Consider the following 18,325-nt stretch of genomic DNA (forward strand, 5'->3'; position numbering starts at 1 on the left):
TGGAGACCAGTTAGAAGGCTGATGCAGTTGATGGTGGGGGCTGGGTAGGAGTAGGGGGAATGTGATAGGGATTCAGTGACAATCAGTTATGTGAGAGGAGACAGACTGTGGGGAAAAGAGAGAGAGATCAGCCTGTTACTGGGTCTATATAGAAAGAAGTAGACATAAGAGACTCCATTTTGTTCTGTATTTGAGATACTGTTAATCTGTGACCCTACCCCCAACCTTGTCTTTGTAAGAGACATGTGCTGTGGTGACTCAAGGTTTAATGGATTTGGGGCTGTGCAGGATGTGTCTTTGTTAAACAAGTGCCTGAAGGCAGCTTGTTGGTTAATTCCCTCACTTGCTTAACCATTTCTGCTTTTCAAGCCATAGCTATGGCTTTTGGGAAGTCTCTTCCCACCTTTCCATATACTAAATCAGAGGCTTCACCTTTGTTTCCTTTGCATCCTGTATGACTTCAATCATGGCACCTAGTGAATCATACTGCAATGGCCCTGTGAACCCTTGAAGAAATCATGTTTTGTGAAAATGAACAAAGAAGGTAGGCAGCAGTCATATCACGTAAAGCCTTGTGACCATGCAAGGGAATTTGAGGCAGGCACCTTAAAGGATTTAAGCAGAGAGGTGGCATGTCTGACTATAATGCCAACATTGAATTAGAAGCAGATAAATAGAAGCTGGCAGATCAGCTTAGAAGCTACTCACATTTCTACATTGAAATGAGAAAGCCTTGGCCGGGTGTGGTAGCTCATGCCTGTAATCCCAGAACTTTGAGAGGCAGAGGCGGGCGGATTATCTGAGGTCAGGAGTTTGAGAAAAGCCTGGCCAACATGGCAAAACTCTGTCTCTACTAAAAACACAAAAATTAGCCGGGCATGGTGGTGGGTGCCTGTAGTTCCAACTACCTGGGAGGCTGAGGTAGGAGAATCGCTTGAACCTGGGCAGTGGAGGTTACAGTGCACTGAGATTATGCCACTGCACTCCAGCCTGGGTGACAGAGTGAGACTCCGTCTCAGTAAAAAAAAAAAAAAAAGAAGAAAGAAAAGAAATAAGAAAGGCTTAAGGTCAAGGATGACAGTGGCCTGAACTAGGGCCATGTCCACGATTCGAGGCAGTTAGAACTCTGGGAGAGGAGGAAGAATTTTTGGTTAATTATTTAGGCTTTTAAGTATCTAGGCCAGAGGCCAGGTATGGTGGCTCACATCTGTAATCCCAGCACTTTGGGAGGCTGAGGTGGGTGGATCAGGAGTCTGAGACCAGACTGGCCAACATGGTGAAACTCTGTCTCTATTAAAAATACAAAAATTAGGCCAGGCGTAGTGGCTCACACCTGTAATCCCAGCACTTCGGGAGGCTGAGGTGGGTGGGTCACCTGAGGTCAGGAGTTCAAGACCAGCCTGACCAATATAGTGAAACCCTGTTTCTACTAAAAATACAAAAATTAGCCAGATGTAGTGGCATGTGCCTATAGTCCCAGGTACTCAGGAGGCTGAGACAAGAGAATTCCTTGTACCTGGGAGGCAGAGGTTACAGTGAGCCAAGGTCGTACCACTGCACTCCAGCCTGGGCAACAGAGTGAGACTCAGTCTCAAAAAAAAAACAAAAAACAAAAAACAAAAAACAAATTACCCGGATGTGGTTGGCAGGCACCTGTAATTCCGGCTACTCAGGAGGCTGAGACAGGAGAATTGCTTGAACCCCACAGGCGGAGGTTGCAGTTAGCCAAGATCAAACCACTGTACTCCAGCCTGGGTGATAGAATGACACTACGTCTCAAAATATAAATTTACAAAACATATATCTAAAATCCTTTTTTTTGAGGGGTAGGAGGATGGAGGTGGGATGTATGTTGATATTGCACTGGCCAGCAGAACCTTGAGAAGTGGATTGATTTTTAAAAATGTGGGCCTGGCATGGTGGCTAACACCTGTAATCACAGCACTTTGGGAGGCAAAGGTGGGAGGATGGCTTGAGCCCAAGAATTCGAGAACAGCCGGGGCAACAAAGTGAAACCCTCGTTTCTACAAAAAAGTTAACCAGGCATGGTGCGTGCACTTGTGGTCCCAGCTACACGGGAGGCTATAGCAGAAATATCGCTTGTGCCTGGGAGATGAAGGCTGCAGTGAGCTGTGTTCGCCTTACTGTGCTGTATGCAGCGTGGGTGACAGAATGAGACCCTGTCTCAAAAAACAAAATAAAATGGAATGCAGATCTAAATGTTAAATATAGGCTGTTCGTAATCTCCTACCTCATACACTAAACCAAAATATTGCTACTTTTGGTTAAGTTCAGAAAAGCTGAGTTAAACCATCCGTTCCTAGCCTTGAACATATAAAACCAACATTAACAGTATTTATGCATTTAGTATTATAAACAACTGTAAATTACCCAATGGTTGCTATTTGCCAATATATATCTAGATGATGATGATGATGATGATTATTTTTTTTTTCTTTTTGAGATGGAGTCTTGCTCTGTCACCAGGCTGGAGTGCAGTGGCAGGATCTCGGCTCACTGCAACCTCCGACTTCCTAGTTCAAGCGATTCTCCTGCCTCAGCCTCCCGGGCAGCTGGGATTACAGGCGCGCGCCACCATGCCCGGCTAATTTTTGTACTTTTAGTAGAGGCGGGGTTTCACCATGTTAGCCAGGATGGTCTTGATCTCCTGACCTCGTGATCCGCCTGCCTCGGCCTCCCAAAGTGCTGGGATTACAGGCGTGAACCACCGCGCCCGTCCTAGATTATCCTCACTTAATTATTACTAAGGTCTGTATATAATTTCTATTTTAAAAATGAGAACACTAAGGCTCAGAAAAGTGGAATGAGTTGCCCAAACTCACAGTGAAGCCGGGATCAAAGCTAATTACAGTACTGTTTAATTTTTAAATCTATACTTTTAAGCATCTGGCAACACTACATCTCTAAAAGTTTTATGTAGTTCAAATGTGAGCAGCGTCCCTCTACGCAGAAAAACTGAATAAACAGCATCAACCACCGGGTAGAATCAGAAAAGAAACCGCTAACGCAGCCACCTCCCGCAGGGCGTCGCTCCTACGTCATAACACTGCGCGGCCGCCCCTCGCGCACCACGTGCTAGGGGAGCAGGCGGGCAGATGGCTGAGTCTGTAAGCGGGAGGCGTGTCCGGCTCATCCATGGCGCAAGATGGCGCTGCTTTTTGCACGTTCTTTGCGCTTGTGCCGTTGGGGAGCCAAACGATTGGGAGTTGCCTCCACAGAGGCCCAGAGAGGTAGGATTATCTCTTTTTACTCTTTTACCTCCAGAATGGCTTCCGTCTATTATTCCCAGACCCGACTCCGAGAAGCAATTCCAACCCTCTCGGGTCTTTTCCTTCCCCCACCTGCCTTGGTCTCTAGATTCCAAACCTTTGACACCATTTGGTTTCTTTAAATTCCGGGACTTCCTCAATCCGAGTTTTTCAGCTCCATGAGCTATCCATACTAAAGCGACCCCCCGACTCTCTTGCCCGCTTGGCATTCTGACTCTTCCCTAGTTGCTTGTGTCTCATGACTGCCTGCCTTAGATCTGAATATATCACCAGCCCTAGGGTTCTAGCCCCTGTTATTATCCCGTCTTTTTGCTCTGCCCGCAGGCGTCAGTTTCAAATTGGAAGAAAAAACCGCCCACAGCAGCCTGGCACTCTTCAGAGGTGATACGGGCGTCAAATATGGCTTGGTGGGATTGGAGCCCACCAAGGTGGCCTTGAATGTGGAGCGCTTCCGGGAGTGGGCAGTGGTGCTGGCAGACACAGCGGTCACCAGTGGCAGACACTACTGGGAAGTGACAGTGAAGCGCTCCCAGCAGTTCCGGATAGGAGTGGCAGATGTGGACATGTCCCGGGATAGCTGCATTGGTGTTGATGATCGTTCCTGGGTGTTCACCTATGCCCAGCGCAAGTGGTACACCATGTTGGCCAACGAGAAAGCCCCAATTGAGGGTATTGGGCAGCCAGAGAAGGTGGGGCTGCTGCTGGAGTATGAGGCCCAGAAGCTGAGCCTGGTGGATGTGAGCCAGGTCTCTGTGGTTCACACGCTACAGACAGATTTCCGGGGTCCAGTGGTGCCTGCCTTTGCTCTCTGGGATGGAGAGCTGCTGACCCATTCAGGGCTTGAGGTGCCCCCGGGCCTCTAGTATTTCCATTACTGGAGTCCCTAATCACGCTCTTGGCCAGCCTCCTTTTGAAAATGTCTGAAGCCTTTTTACTTTGCCTCAAGCAACCTCTAGCTCCCGCAATTCAATGTTGGGTCCTTTGTGCAATATCATAATCATCTTCCTCATCCCCTACCTTGTGAAAGCTAGGCATACAGCCAAACCCTCCTTCTCCCACCCACCAACTACTGCCAATTTCCTAGGCTACCATGGGTGATATATCTTCCCTGACCTGCTTCCTTCAGTCCCTCTGCTTCCCTTTGCCCAGACCTTTCTCAGACTGTATTCCATCCTGGGGTCTTATCATTCAGCTTTGTTTGAATTTATTAATCACCGTGATACTTCTCCCTCCCTTTGCCCACATGTAACTTGTTTGTTCTTGGGGCTCTACCAGATCGCTGAAGAGTAAATCCTTTCTACCTCTGGCTGAAGGAGTGGTACAGTCAATGACTTTGCCCTTTTTCTACAGCACATTCAGAGTTTGGGCTCTGGCTCCCTCAGTAAGTGCTTTATTAACTCAGTGTGTCAAAATGAAAACAGAGCCCTCCTTCCCCAGTAGCTCAGTGCCACAGACCTTCAGCCCTAGACAGCTGTAGCTATCCTTACCCTGAGTCCATCTACCTTAATCTATACCTCTGACACCCAGCCAGTCTATCATAATCATTATCCCAGTTATAACCATGACCAAAGGAGAAGAGAGATACTTGGGGGATATCTAGGGTATGAGTGCTAGAAACTGTTGATTCTTTTATTTATTTTTTGAGACAGTCTCACTCTGTCACACAGACTGGAGTGCAGTGGCATGATCTTGGCTCACTGCAACGTCTGCCTCCAGGGTTCAAGCGACTCTCGTGCCTCAGCCTCCTGAGTAGCTGGGATTACAGGTGTGTGCCACCATGCCCGTCTAATTTTTATATTTTTAGTAGAGATGGGGTTTCGCCATGTTGGCCAGGCTGGTCTCAAACTCCTGGCCTCACGTGATCCACCCACCTTGGCCTCCCAAAGTGCTGGGATTACAGGTGTGAGCCACCATGCCTGGCCAACACTGTTTGTACTTGAGAAGTTCCATCTTCATTTCTGCCACAGTTGGAACTTCCCGAGGAAGGAGGGAGGCCTGAGGTTTTTTTGCACAATCTGTTTCAGAGCCTGTTTAGACTCAAACCTACACTTCCCTTGGCAGCAGAATATACTTAACCTAAAGCAGTATTTGGAGTTGAGAAAAACCTGGCAGGGTAAGTGAATATGTACTGTTTGGTAGAGTAGGTAGAGAAGCTGTGCTCTGACCCCGTGATTCCATCTTTTTCTCCCTTCTATGATGGTGATGAAGCTAGATACCCCTAGGGAAGAAAGAAGGACTGGGTTTAGCAAAAATGATTTGATAATTAAAGTTTATTTGAACACAAAATACTTTCTCTGTCTATAAAATTGGCTGTTAGCAGTAGCAGCAGCATGTCCTGGCCAAGGGGAGTAGATCTCTCCAGACTACTAAAGCCATGTACGTAGCCATTCCCACTTCCCATATTCTGTGGATATATACATGTGCATGGTAGCTAGAGTCCCTCCACCAGAGTGTCTTTCTCTCATGATGGTTTCTTCAGGGAGAGGAAGAGGAGACCTGGGTGAAGAGCTGGGATGGTTTTGAGTGGGGCAAGCCATTAGGCTGTACCTTGAAGCCCATTCTCTCTGGATAGCTCTACTGCAGGTGTCCACTGAGGCCCTTCTCTGTACTCTGTCTGCTGAGGGAATGGGGTATTTTGACTCTCATAGAAAGCACTAGCCTAAGTCACCACATGACTGCTTGGTCCCCACTGAAGCAGTGTAGCTCTCCATAGCATTTTTGGTGGTTATGGATTACATGTGTGGCCAGCTCATGCTTTTTCTTGAGCAGGGGCTCTCCATGACCTGTGCTCATACCATGCTTTCTAAGTTCTCTTTAGACAGGGCCTCAGCTGCTGCCTCAGCCTGAGTGTCAGAGAGTGTGTAGGAATCCTGGTAATCTTGAAGCAGTTTGACCACCTCCAGATGGTTGAACTGCACAGCATCATCCAGGGGAATGTTGCCCCATCTGAAAGGAATAATGATATGATCAGGCAAAGGAGACATGGAGAGTGTGGTGGTTGTATGTATTTGCATGGTGGCTGGAGGGTAGGTAGAGAAGCTGTGCCCACCCTCCTCCACTTTTAGCCTAATACTCACCTGTCCTTGGCAAAAGGATTCACTTTGCAAGCCTCGATCAGGAATTTAACAACTTCGATGTGTCCTAGGAATACGGGCAGAAGGAAAATGAGAAGGCACAGGTCTTGAACCCTTTGGTGCAGACACTTAGCCACTGAAGTCTTTACCAAGAGGGGAGCGGAAAAGGCTTCTTCCCATTTTGTACCCTGCAGCACCCAGTAATAGTCTAGCTGCAAAGCGAAGGGTGTCTAGATAAAACTAGTTGCTGCCCCTATAACCTTGAGAGCACATATAACAAAGGAACTTTTGGTGAAAAAGAAAGGGTCTTATGATTGCCCTCCCATCCTTAACCCTTCAGTACCTTCAGCTGCAGCAACATGCAGAGCTGTGCGCGAGTCATAGTCTTTCTGTTCCATATCCATGGCCGACAAGGCAAACCTGAGGGTAGTGGGAAAGCAGCTAGAGTTGCCTAGATCAGACTGGAATCACAGGTGTTCTTTGTGAGCTGGTGTCAGACTGGATGAGTTTCAGAGAAGTGAAATAGCCTATACCCAGATTTGTAGGCTCTCAATAATCTTTTTTCCATACCCAGATGAGACTATTATACCCATATTAGAGAGATGGGAATGTGATGCTGCCAGAAATACCACTCACTGCCTACCTGTGGTAAGTGCCCATTGGAGGCAGGGTACCTACTTCCTCGGACTCTGCTCTTAACACTCAATAACAACGGCTAACATGAATTATAGAGCAGGCAGTTTACTTAAAAAAAAGTCTCCTTTTTAAAAAAAAGTCTAATTTAAATGCAATCTGTATCCATTCTGTCTAATTCCAAAGCTGAAGCACTTAACTGTTTTGCTATGCTGCCTCCCAATAAAATCTCTGACCAGGAATATTTTATTGTGTGTATTTGGTCAACAGTAGCATTACCTTCGAAGAGCTGAGACATCACCACTGTAGGCCGCAAATAACAGGTTGACCACAGTCTTGTTCTGGAACACAAATCATACCCTCCTGACATTAATTGAACTCACCTATGTCAGCTCTGCCCTGTGACCTTCCTCCATGGGTGCTTAGTCAAGGGTATTGCTGAAGTGCTGAAGTGTTATGGAGTGCGCTACTCTGAAATACTTTTTGTTTTTTTGTTTTTGTTTTTGAGACGGAGTCTTGCTCTGTCGTCCAGGCTGGAGTGTAGTGGCGTGATCTTGGCTCACTGCAACCTCCACCTCCCGGTTTCAAGCGATTCTCCTGCCTCAGCCTCCCAAGTAGTGGGACCACAGGCGCATGCCACCATGTCCAGCTAATTTGTATTTTCAGTAGAGACAGGGTTTCACCATGTTAGCCAGGATGGTCTTGATCTGACCTCGTGATCCGCCTGCCTCGGCCTCTCTGGGATTACAGGTGTGAGCCACCGCACCTGGCCTTTGAAATATTCTTACAAGCCACCTGGAGTTTTCCTTACCCGAACTTCTCCCCCTTCACGCCGTGGGTCTAACTTCCGAGCACAGTGCCTCAGGTTGTCATAGTTGTGGAAATTGAAGAGAGACACCAACTTCTAGAATTGTAAGCCAAAAATACTGTGTATTTACTCCTTACACTTAGTAGGAGCTCAAAATTGTTTTATTAAAATAAAAGTGGTACAATTAAACAAATTTATTGCTTCAAAAATATTAAGTACTATATGCAAAGCATCTCACCTGGCAGAAGCTGGTCCCCCTATAGCTGTTCCCCAGCTTGTCCAGTGGGGGTGACAGGCACATCATTCCCATGACATTGGGTACCACCAGGAGGATGGCTCCTGATATAGCTGACTTGGCTGGCAGGCCCACCTGGGGAACAGAATTGAAGCTGAGGATGACGTGGGTGTGCCCCAAATCAGAAAATAAACAAGTTAGGCTGTACTCTTAACAAGTTTACAAATGACTGCATGGCCACAATCCACCTCAACCTTTTGGCTTGTTAATTAGCTTCTTTTATTACTCCTGTCCTTTTCTTCTCTTAAAATTCATTGATTCAGCTAGAAAATATTTTCTGAAATACAGCATTCTGTGCTGGATGCTGTGATAGAACTAGCATTGTGGTATTAGGAGATAGGTAATAAACAGCTAAATAAATAGTGTTAGGAGGTAGGTAATAAACAGGTAAATAAATAGACAAGTAATTTTTAAAGTAATTGTGATAAGTAGTGAGAAGAAGTAGGGTGCTGTAAATAGAGGTAGAAGGGGGCCCACGTGAGACAGGGTGGTCAGAAAAGTCTTTCTTTGGAAATGACATCTAAGCTGAGACCTCAAGGAGAAGAGCCAGCAATGTGAAGCACAATTCAGGAGCTGCGACATCTCTCATTGGTTTTTTTTCTTTTTCTTTTTTTGAGATGGAGTTTTGCTCTTGTTTGCCCAGGCTAGAGTGCAATGGCACAATTTCGGCTGACTGCAACCTTCACCTCCCAGGTTCAAGCAATTCTCCTGCCTCAGCCTTCCAAGTAGCTGGGATTACAGGTGCACACCACCACTCCCAGCTAATTTTTTGTATTTAATAGAGATGGGGTTTCACCACGTGGGTCAGGCTGGTCTGCACTCCTGACCTCAGGTGATCCACCTGCCTCGGCCTCCCAAAGAAATATCTTTTTTTTTTTTTTTTTCTGAGACGGAGTCCTGCTCCATCACCCAGGCTGGAGTGCAGTGGCGCAATCTCGGCTCACTGCAAGTTCCGCCTCCCGGGTTCACGACATTTTCCTGCCTCAGCCTCCTGAGTAGCTGGGACGACAGGTGCCTACCATCATGCCCGTCTAATTTTCTGTGTTAGCCAGGATGGTCTCGGTCTCCTGACCTCGGATCTGCCCGCCTTGGCCTCCCAAAGTGCTGAGATTACAGGCGTGAGCCACCGCACCCGGCCAGACATCTCTTTATATATTCAAGGAACTTGGTGTTTTTGAGAAACTCATCTAAGGAGTCTCAACCTAATTGCTTTCCTGGAAGTTGGTGAATGAGAGGCAGGAACAAGCTTCCACCTCTATCTTCAGAGAGTCAGTGTTCTCTCTTCTTAGCACTGGGCACATGACAGATGGATGGCAGAGCCAGAAACTCACGTGGAAGGCAAACTGGCCAGAGAAGTCATACATGCCGCAGGAATGCATGAGGCTGAGGGTGTTGCGCACTGCTTCAGCACTCAGCACACTCTCGCCTGTGATGGGGCAGATCCCACCATTGGCGAGGGTGGCTGCCATGACACTGCCTGATTCACAAGTGACCTCCACAGAGCACAGCTATGAAAACAAAGAATAGGTGAAGATGTGATGTGAACCTGCACATGGTACCCTCCGGTGTAGGGCAAGGACAGTCTGTCCTGTTCCCTCGGCCCTGAGCAGTGTTTTCTTACCTGGAAGTAGAGATCAAGGGCAGCCATCATGTCCACCCCCTTAGGAAAGCACTGCAAGGAAGAGAGGGGAGAGCATTTCTCTTCAGGACATCAGCAGCCCTTTCACATTGTCAGGGTCTCGGCCGAAACCCCCAACCCCTACTGCCCTTCCACTAGCAGCAGAATTCCCAGGGACTTTCTCTCCCAGCCTCTCCTGGTTACCTTCTTTTCCTTGAGATAATAGCCAATGGCATAATTCCGATCCCCTGTTTCCTTCTCCGACTGGAATCTGAAGCAAACACCCAATTTAGTACTTGAAGTTGGAGGAATAGGTGTTGGGAGAAGGCGAAAAATTACCTTCCCTGAGAGAGACAGAACTACATCACACCACAAACTAAATGAACCCCTTTATAACTTCTCACAGTAATATTAGAGGAAATTTCTGAACCTCAGCAAACACTCAGCATAGCTTTGTTATAAAGTAAACCCAAACCAAACACCCCAAACTGTCTAGTCATCTAGTCTAGGAAAACTGGTGAAGTTTTTGGCTTTGAAAGTCTTGGCAAGAAAGGGCTTAGGCACAAACCATCACACTCTCTCATTACGTACTAATTAGTAATGGAAAAAATTATTTTACAAGGTAAACAAATGTTAATGAAGGGACTCAGAGGAAGCTGGAGGGCCAAAGGATTTCTTCCTCCTAAGATTCTCTCTCCCCCATTCCTCTTGTCCCCATCCTAAGTACACACAGATACACCACAATGCTTTCGGTCAGTCCTCTGAATAGGGACTTACGTGGCATTGCTGAAACCCATGTATTCATTCCCAGCCATTTTGTTGAGATACTGCAACACCTGGAAGCGAAAAAGGGACATTGAGGCTCCACTTGACTAAGAAGCTCTATTAATACCTCACAGGCTGACTAGCCCTTCTGAACTCAGGTCTTGTCAAGAGGCTTTCCTCTCTGAGGCCAGCAGATTTCCACACTTCTGGAAATAAGGCTTCTAGTATGGGCTGGTGCACCTGGTAGTGGAGTTAGAGAGCCACTGGGGCAGCTGGAGAGGACAGCATGCTGTGGAGAAATGCAGCCAGGGGCCAAGTAGCAAGGGAACTTACAAAATCAAACTTCTCTGCTTTGTTACAGTCCATCTGCAGAGAAAGAGAGAGATGTCAGTCTTCTAAGCCTAGGAGGATGACAGAGGGAAGGGTCAGAAGGATCTAGTGGAGTTCAAGTGTTAGACTGGTCCTGCTGCTGCAAATGTGTTCAATTTTATATATATATATATATATATATATATATATATATATATTTTTTTTTTTTTTTTTTTTTTTTTTTTTCCCTGAAAACACCGCACTTCCATTGGCTCCTCTCTTTCTCTTGAGGCAGAGTCTTGCTTTTTCACCCAGGCTGGAGTGCAGTGGCATGATCGTGGCTCACTGCAGCTTCGACCTCCCAGGCTCAAGTGATCCTCCCACCTCAGCCTCTGAGTAGCTGGAATTACAGGCATGAGCCACCTTGCTGGGCCATCCCACTTCCATTCTCAATCCAAACCCTCATCCCTGACTCCCACGTTCATTTTCCTGACTCTAATCCTGTCTCCCAGCCCCACCCTATCCCTGATCTCCATCCTCATTCCTTACACCCCATACTAGACCTTTACTCTATCCCATTGGCCAGCATGATGGTTCATGCCTGTAATCTCAGCAATTTGGGGGGCCGAGGTGGGAGGATCACTCAAGCCCAGGGGTTTGAGACCAGCCTGGGCAACATAGGATAGACCCTGTCTCTCTCTCTCTCTGTACAATACACACACACACACACACACATATATATATTTTTGAGACAGAGTCTTGCTCTGTCACCTAGGCTGGAGTGCAGTGGCACAATCTCGGCTCAACTGCAAACTCTGCCTCCCGGGTTCACACCATTCTCCTGCCTTAGCCTCCTGAGCAGCTGGAACCACAGGTACTCGCCACCACGCCCGGCTAATTTTTTGTATTTTTAGTAGAGACGGGGTTTCACCGTGCTAGCCAGGATGGTCTTGATCTCCTGACCTCATGATCCGCCCGCCTCGGCCTTGGCCTCCCAAAGTGCTGGGATTACAGGCGTGTGCCACTGCGCCTGGCCTCTTTTTTTTTTTTTTTTTTTTAAAGTTCCTACTTAGATGGGAATGGGATGAGGCAGGTCCCAGATACAGGTTTGTAGATGGAGCCATCACAGAACAAGGGGAGAGACTCAGCCTCATTTCCTCACCCAGACTCATTGCTTACTCATGTGTCAATTACAGAGTCAATACCACAGGGACTGTGACACCTGAGTCCCTGGGGGGAGGATTCCTAACACCACCTTCCTCAGGAGGGGCTGTGATTGGCCCCAGGGTGTTGCTGCCCAGCTGCTCCCAGGTTCTTGCTCAAGCTCTGGGAGACCTACAGCTGATGGGCTAGTTTGACACCCTGTTCAAGGCCAACTCACAGTTCCAGGTGACGTGAATAACTGCCCTGGCCTGGCCATTCACCCTTCCCTGCAGGTGTCCCACACCCAGAAATGGCCAATCAGTGCCCAGTAGTGCTGTCCTCCCCTTGTCTCTGGCATTTGGCCCTTGGTCCTAGGCAGGGGTCAGGACCTGCTCACTTCTCTAAGAGTCTGGAAGCTCTAGGCTCTAGACTCATGGGTGGGGGCAGGGAACAGTACTAGTGGGGGTGAGGGAGGTGGTGCAGTCTCTTTTACTGACATCGTCAGCATAACGTGGGTCCCTGCTGTGCCTCATGTGCCTTCTGGGGACCCTCAAAGGAATCAGAGCCCCACCAGTCTCCCCGGAGAGCTGAACAAATATGAGGGATACAGGAACACAGGAGCTTAGAGGATAATACCTGTCAGAAGGTTAAGGTGGCACTGACCTTGATCAGGGAGCTGACAACAATGGCACCAGCATTGACCATGGGGTTATGGGGGATTCCTGGGGAAATACAAACCACCAAGAGTCTTAGCCACTGAACAAAGCCTCCCTGACAGCCCGCTCATTTTGTGGGTTACACAAGAAAGATTGCTTGCTAGGGAGAAAGGCATGACAGGGCTAATCGGGAAGGGCAGAGAAACAAAAAAGGCTGGGGGATGGGGTGGGGGTAAGGAGGAGGGGACGGCTATAAGTACGGTCTGAGCCTTGGTAGTGCTCACCTTCCTCATTGAGGGAGAGCTTGTTGTAGCGCAGGCCACTAGGCTCTTTGCCCACAAACTTGTGCACGTAGTCAGTGCCTAGGGTGCTTATGGAGATGGCATAGGTGAGGGGCTTCACACAGGACTGCAGGCAGAAGGGGATCTTTGTGTGGCCCACAGAGTGCCTGGAGGCAGACAGATGCCATGAAAGGGGTTGGCCTGTGTTCGGCACCTGTGCCCTGCCTCCCCTTCCTCTTGCCCAGCATCTCACCGCTGACCATCCACAGTGCACAGGGAGACACCCCACAGGTCTGGGTTTGACTTGGCCAGCTGAGGGATGTAGGCTGCCACCTGGACATGAATGGGTAGAGAAAAGGGAGATGGATGTGGAGAAAAGGAATAGAGTTGAGGATGAGGGTAAAGACAATCTTTTAGATAAAAGCTAAAATTCTGTCTTCTATAGGGCAGAAGGGTTCCCTCCTGCCTGTTGCTCCCAGAAATTCCGAGCCTTAAGTCCTAGAAGGCCATATCTTTCTGTATCCCCAATCCTGTAGAGATAGCAGTAAAGCTAATGGAAGTTAAAAAAGGAGAATTCTGAGGTCACCTTCCCCTTTTGCTTCTTAGGCTCAATTACCATATAAATCCCTTTGAAGACTGTATTATAGACTCTTGATTCCCTCACCTGCTCTAGGAATCATGTGTATAGAAACACATGAAGCCAGGTCCCCATTTACAGAAGTTCTGCTTCTCATTTCTCATTCATAGGATTCCCAGCCGCAGGAAATCTCTGAGAAGCAAGGTATATCTAGATGTGGTGGCTCATGCCTGTAATCCCAGCAGTTTGGGAGGCCGAGGTGGGTGGATCACTTGAGGTCAGGAGTTCGAGACCAGCCTGGCCAATATGGCAAAAACCCATCTCTACTAAAAATACAAAAATTAGCTGGGCATGGTAGCATATGCCAGCTACTCGGGAGGCTGAGACAGGAGAATCACTTGAACCCGGGAAGTGGAGGCTGCAGTGAGCTGAGATTGCATCATTGCACTCCAGCCCAGGTGACAGAGCAAGACTCCATCTCAGAAAAAAAAAAAAAAAAGATATTTGGCCCAGGTCCCTGACCCCTCCCTTAGTCCCCTGGCTCTCACTTTGCCTCCAGTGAGCTCTTTGGCATCCTCAAAGATGCGATCCACATGGCCTGTGAACTCCTCAAAATCAGGAATGACAAACTTCTTTCGGAATGCCTGGGTCAGGAGCACAATGTTGCTGCTCACACACCTGGATCCCAGATACGATTGGATTAGGGGGCTAGAGAGATGCAGCTGGGACTCACTCTGGAGCCATGGAAGTCGCGAATAAAGAAGGTTGAGTGGTCTTCCGGTTTGGGATCAACAGCTCTGTTACCTTTGGCAAATCAGTTTGCCTTTCTATGTCTTAGTTTCCTTACCTGTAAAATGAGGGGTTTTAATGATGTGGAAAGACTATGTCTTGGGATATGAGAAAAAAAATAAATATCAGAATAATATGTATGTATGTTACCTTGATATTTAAAAAATCCTAAATCATGAAAGTATATTTACATATATTCATGTATGTGTGTCAATACATAGGACATTATCTAGAAGATACCCACTAATCTGTTAATATTTACTTCAGGGAAAAGAGGATAGGATTGAGTAGGGAGGGAAAGGAGAACATGTATTTCTATATTGTTTGAACTCTTATAATGAGTATTCATGTATAACTTATATAATAAGTAATAAAATAAAATGAGGAATTGAACTATACAATTCCCAAATTCCTCCCTGCTGTGAGAGTCTACGTCCACAGGACAGTTTTCAGAGAGCAGTGCCCTTGTTTCTGGGGCCCTCACTTTCGGAAGAGATCTCGGTCCAAGAGGCCACCACTACTGGACTCTTGGACCACACGGTGCATCTCGCTCATGCAGTCTTGGAGCCGAGGATCTGATGTCTGCAGTCCAGTGGCCTTTAGTGCCTTTAGAGGAAAGAAGAGACCGGAAAGGTCAGCTACAAGGACAGTGATGTACTCCTCATAATCTTTCCCAGTGGATACCCGATTAGCTGAACCCCAGTCACTACAATAGGTGGAACAAATGGGTTTGGAGAATAAGAAAGGAGGGGATGGAGCAACTCTGAAGGCTAACAAGGGTTTCCTGTCCTTTTTCCAGAGGGTTTAATCTTCTGACCCTGGGGCAGGGATGGGCTTGTCTTGTCAGCCTAGACATCTGGATTCTCATCCATCTGTATGCTTCACCCTCATGTAGCAACCCATTAGCTGCCCTGCACTTGTCATACCCTCGTTTCCCCACTTTTCAGAGATCTTAAGGAATTAGCATCCTGAACAGGTAGAGAGCAACTTACAGTGGTGAACTTGTGGATAGGGATTTGTTCCTGTCCTTCAGCAATAGTGTAGAAGAGCAAATCACCCAGGCGGGACAGCATGCCACTTTCTGATGAATCACTGGGGGCAGAGAATGGGGAGGAAAGTGGGGCCTGAGAACTGCCACCTGCTCCTCCTTCTGCAACATGGGCTTATAAGTAGGTGAGTGTCCTCATTCTATGCCTCCTCCTTAAACCATCTGATCTATGCCTATAAATCTAACTTTCATGTCTGTCCTAAGAAGTTGTAGATCTTTTCTCTAGCTTTTACTCCTGACCTTCAGATCTTTATTTTTAGCTCCCTTCTCACACTTCCACCTATCGGTGCCCCACAAGCACTGATAACTCAGTATGTCCAAACCTGAGTCATCTTACCTCCTTTCCTCTTCTTCTCCTCTTGTTTCCCACCTGGGTTAACAGCATTACCACCCACCTGGGTGCCAAGCTGGAAATGTGGCATCATTTTGATAGTTTCCACACCTTAAGTCCATGCTTAGTTGGTCACCAACATTGGATGAATCTGCCTCATAATGTCTCAAATCCACCCTCTATTCTCCTTTTCCCTGTGCCAGCATGCTGTAGTAGACCAGTTTGCCCCATAATAGCTGTGTGATCTTGAGCAGTTTGCTTAATATTGCCTTGCTTCCTTATCTGTAATATAAGGGTAGTAATGTCTACTTCACCTGGGTGACATGAGGCTTAAGATAAAAATTCCGTGAAAAACTGTCTGACACAAAGTAGATGTTCAATAAATCATATATATCATCAGCTCCTTATTCCCTTTTACCTAATTGCCACTACACTCTCTTGACTTTCAATCCGTCTTTTTTATTTTTTATTTTTTGAGACAGTGTTTCACTCTTGTTGCTTGTTGCTTCAATCCATCTTCTAAAATGTGCTAGTGATCTTTTTTTTTTTTTTTTTTTTTTTGAGACAGAGTCCAGCTCTGTTGCCCAGGCTGGAGTGCAATGGTGCGATCTCAGCTCACTGCAACCTCTGCCTCCCGGGTTCAAGCAATTCTCCTGCCTCAGTCTCCTGAGTAGCTAGGATGACAGGTGTGTGCCACCATGCCCGGCTAATGTTTTTGTATTTTTAGTAGAGACGGGGTTTCACTATTTTGGTCAGGCTGGTCTGGAACTCCTTACCTCGTGATCCGCCTGCCTCGGCCTCCCAAAGTGCTGGGATTACAGGCATGAGCCACTATGCCCGGCCAAAATGTGCCAGTGATCTTTCTAAACTCAAATGTAATTTCTCTACTCAAAAACATTTGGTAACTCCCTATGCCTACAGAATAAGCTCTTGAAATAAGAAAGTAGGCCAGGCGTGGTGGCTCACACCTGTAATCCCAGCACTTTGGGAGGCTGAGGTGGTTGGATCACCTGAGGTTAGGCGTTCGAGACCAGCTTGGCCAACATGGTGAAACCCCATCTCTATTAAAAATACAAAATTAACTGGGCGTGGTGGCACATGCCTGTAATTCCAGCTACTACAGAAGCTGAGGCAAGAGAATTGCTTGAACCTGCAAGGCGAAGGTTGCAGTGAGCTGAGATCTCGCCATTGCACTCTATCGTGGGCAAAAAGAGCAAAACTCTGTCTCAAAACAAACAAAAACTTGGTAGGCCATTAAAAGCTCTTTAAAACCTGCCAATTGGCCAGGCATGGTGGCTCACGTCTGTAATGCCCGCACTTTGGGAGGCCAAGGTGGGCAGATCACCTGAGGTCAGGAGTTTGAGACCAGACTGGCCAGCATGGTAAAACCCCATCTCTACTAAAAATACAAAAACTAGCCAGGCGTGTACTTGGGAAGCTGAGGCAGGAGAATTGCCTGAGCCTGGGAGGTGGAAGTTACAGTCAGTCGAGATTGCGCCACTGCACTCCAGCCTGGGTGACAGAGTGAGACTTTGTCTCAAAAATAAATAAATAAATAAATAAAACCTGCTCACTTAACTTCCCTATTCCCCATCATGCCCACACACTCCAGATGTAACAGGCAATATAGATGGTTCCCCAAAATGGGCCGGGAACTGTGAGGCTTCCTGGCCTTTGCTTATGCTATAACTTCTGCATAGAATGACCTTTGCTTAGTATGGTCCTGCTCATTCTTCAAGGTCCAGATCAAATGTCGCCAACTCTGTAAAGGCTTCCCCAAACCTCCAGGTATTGCTTATGCTGCCGGTTTGACACAACACACCATCTTACTGACAGAAGGATCTCCCTTGCTCCACTGTTAGGTCTTTGTGTTTTACACATCTTTTTTATACATCTTTGTCTTCCTAGCACTGAGCAAAGTCCCTAGCACACAGTGGGTCTTCAATAAGAATTACTAAATTGTATTGCTGGCAAGGTCCCTGTGCCCCAAAGTATCTCTCTGGCTTATAGCACCTAAAATTCCAGGTACTGAAGACTTCTTAGTTTTCAAGACTTCCATTAATATGTTAAAATATTTAGAGGAGGCCGGGCGCGGTGGCTCAAGCCTGTAATCCCAGCACTTTGGGAGGCCGAGACGGGTGGATCATGAGGTCAGGAGATCGAGACCATCCTGGCTAACACGGTGAAACCCTTTCTCTACTGAAAATACAAAAAATTAGCCGGGTGTGATGGCAGGCGCCTGTAGTCCCAGCTACTCGGGAGGCTGAGGCAGGAGAATGGCGTGAACCCGGGAAGCGGAGCTTGCAATGTGCCAAGATCAAGCCACTGCACTCCAGCCTGGGCGACAAAACTAGACTTTGTCTCAACAACAAAAAAAGAGAGAGAGCCAGGGTCTTGCTCTGTTGCCTGGGCTGGAGTACAGTGGTGTGATCTTGGCTTACCACAGCCTCAAACTCCTGGGCTCAAGTGATCCTTCCACCTCAGCCTCCTGAGTAGCTGGGACTACAGGTGTGTGCCACTACCTTTGGTTAATTTTTTAATTTTTTTGTGTAGATGGGGTCTCACTGTGTTGCCCAGGCTGGACTCAAACTCCTGGGCTCGGCCCAGCATGGTGGGTCACGCCTGTAATCCCAGCACTTTGGGAGGCCGAGTCGGGTGGATCATGAGGTCAGGAGATCGAGACCATCCTGGCTAACATGGTGAAACCC

At 47.4% G+C, this 18,325-nt stretch overlaps 2 protein-coding genes across 7 annotated transcripts in view; one reads left to right on the forward strand and one right to left on the reverse strand.

Annotated features, from left to right (window-relative positions):
- Positions 1 to 3,066: 3,066 nt before the first annotated feature.
- Positions 3,067 to 5,576, forward strand: SPRYD4 (SPRY domain containing 4). Its single transcript, XM_003906609.4, has 2 exons — positions 3,067 to 3,251; positions 3,615 to 5,576. The coding sequence occupies exons 1-2, from the start codon at positions 3,167 to 3,169 to the stop codon at positions 4,151 to 4,153; spliced, it is 624 nt and encodes a 207-aa protein (XP_003906658.1). The 5' UTR covers positions 3,067 to 3,166; the 3' UTR covers positions 4,154 to 5,576.
- Positions 5,543 to 18,325, reverse strand: part of GLS2 (glutaminase 2) — a 19,117-nt gene continuing 6,334 nt past the window's right edge. The window contains exons 2-18 of one of the 6 annotated variants that reach the window (XM_003906608.5): positions 15,231 to 15,330; positions 14,723 to 14,844; positions 13,998 to 14,127; positions 13,126 to 13,205; positions 12,876 to 13,039; positions 12,599 to 12,657; positions 10,817 to 10,849; positions 10,496 to 10,554; positions 9,923 to 9,989; positions 9,722 to 9,772; positions 9,432 to 9,608; positions 8,044 to 8,175; positions 7,809 to 7,901; positions 7,277 to 7,338; positions 6,708 to 6,784; positions 6,368 to 6,431; positions 5,543 to 6,236 (exon numbers count right to left, since the gene is read on the reverse strand). In XM_003906608.5, coding sequence (XP_003906657.1) covers positions 6,080 to 6,236; positions 6,368 to 6,431; positions 6,708 to 6,784; positions 7,277 to 7,338; positions 7,809 to 7,901; positions 8,044 to 8,175; positions 9,432 to 9,608; positions 9,722 to 9,772; positions 9,923 to 9,989; positions 10,496 to 10,554; positions 10,817 to 10,849; positions 12,599 to 12,657; positions 12,876 to 13,039; positions 13,126 to 13,205; positions 13,998 to 14,127; positions 14,723 to 14,844; positions 15,231 to 15,330 — 1,627 coding nt within the window. In that variant the 3' untranslated portion in view covers positions 5,543 to 6,079. Of the gene's footprint in view, positions 6,237 to 6,367; positions 6,432 to 6,707; positions 6,785 to 7,276; positions 7,339 to 7,808; positions 7,902 to 8,043; positions 8,176 to 9,431; positions 9,609 to 9,721; positions 9,773 to 9,922; positions 10,063 to 10,495; positions 10,555 to 10,816; positions 10,850 to 12,598; positions 12,658 to 12,875; positions 13,040 to 13,125; positions 13,206 to 13,997; positions 14,128 to 14,182; positions 14,845 to 15,230; positions 15,331 to 18,325 lie in introns of those variants that run through there. The other 5 variants (XM_021922516.2, XM_021922515.1, XM_009180967.4 and 2 more) reach the window with 5 other exon arrangements.

This window comes from Papio anubis, chromosome 9 (assembly GCF_008728515.1).
Source record: "Papio anubis isolate 15944 chromosome 9, Panubis1.0, whole genome shotgun sequence".
Lineage (NCBI taxonomy): Eukaryota > Metazoa > Chordata > Mammalia > Primates > Cercopithecidae > Papio > Papio anubis.

Excerpts from the sequence above, each read along its gene's own strand:
- SPRYD4 (XM_003906609.4), top strand. The coding sequence starts at position 3,167 with ATGGCGCTGCTTTTTGCACGTTCTTTGCGCTTGTGCCGTTGGGGAGCC. Across the intron at positions 3,252-3,614 it reads CTCCACAGAGGCCCAGAGAG|GCGTCAGTTTCAAATTGGAA; the intron begins GTAGGATTATCT and ends CTCTGCCCGCAG.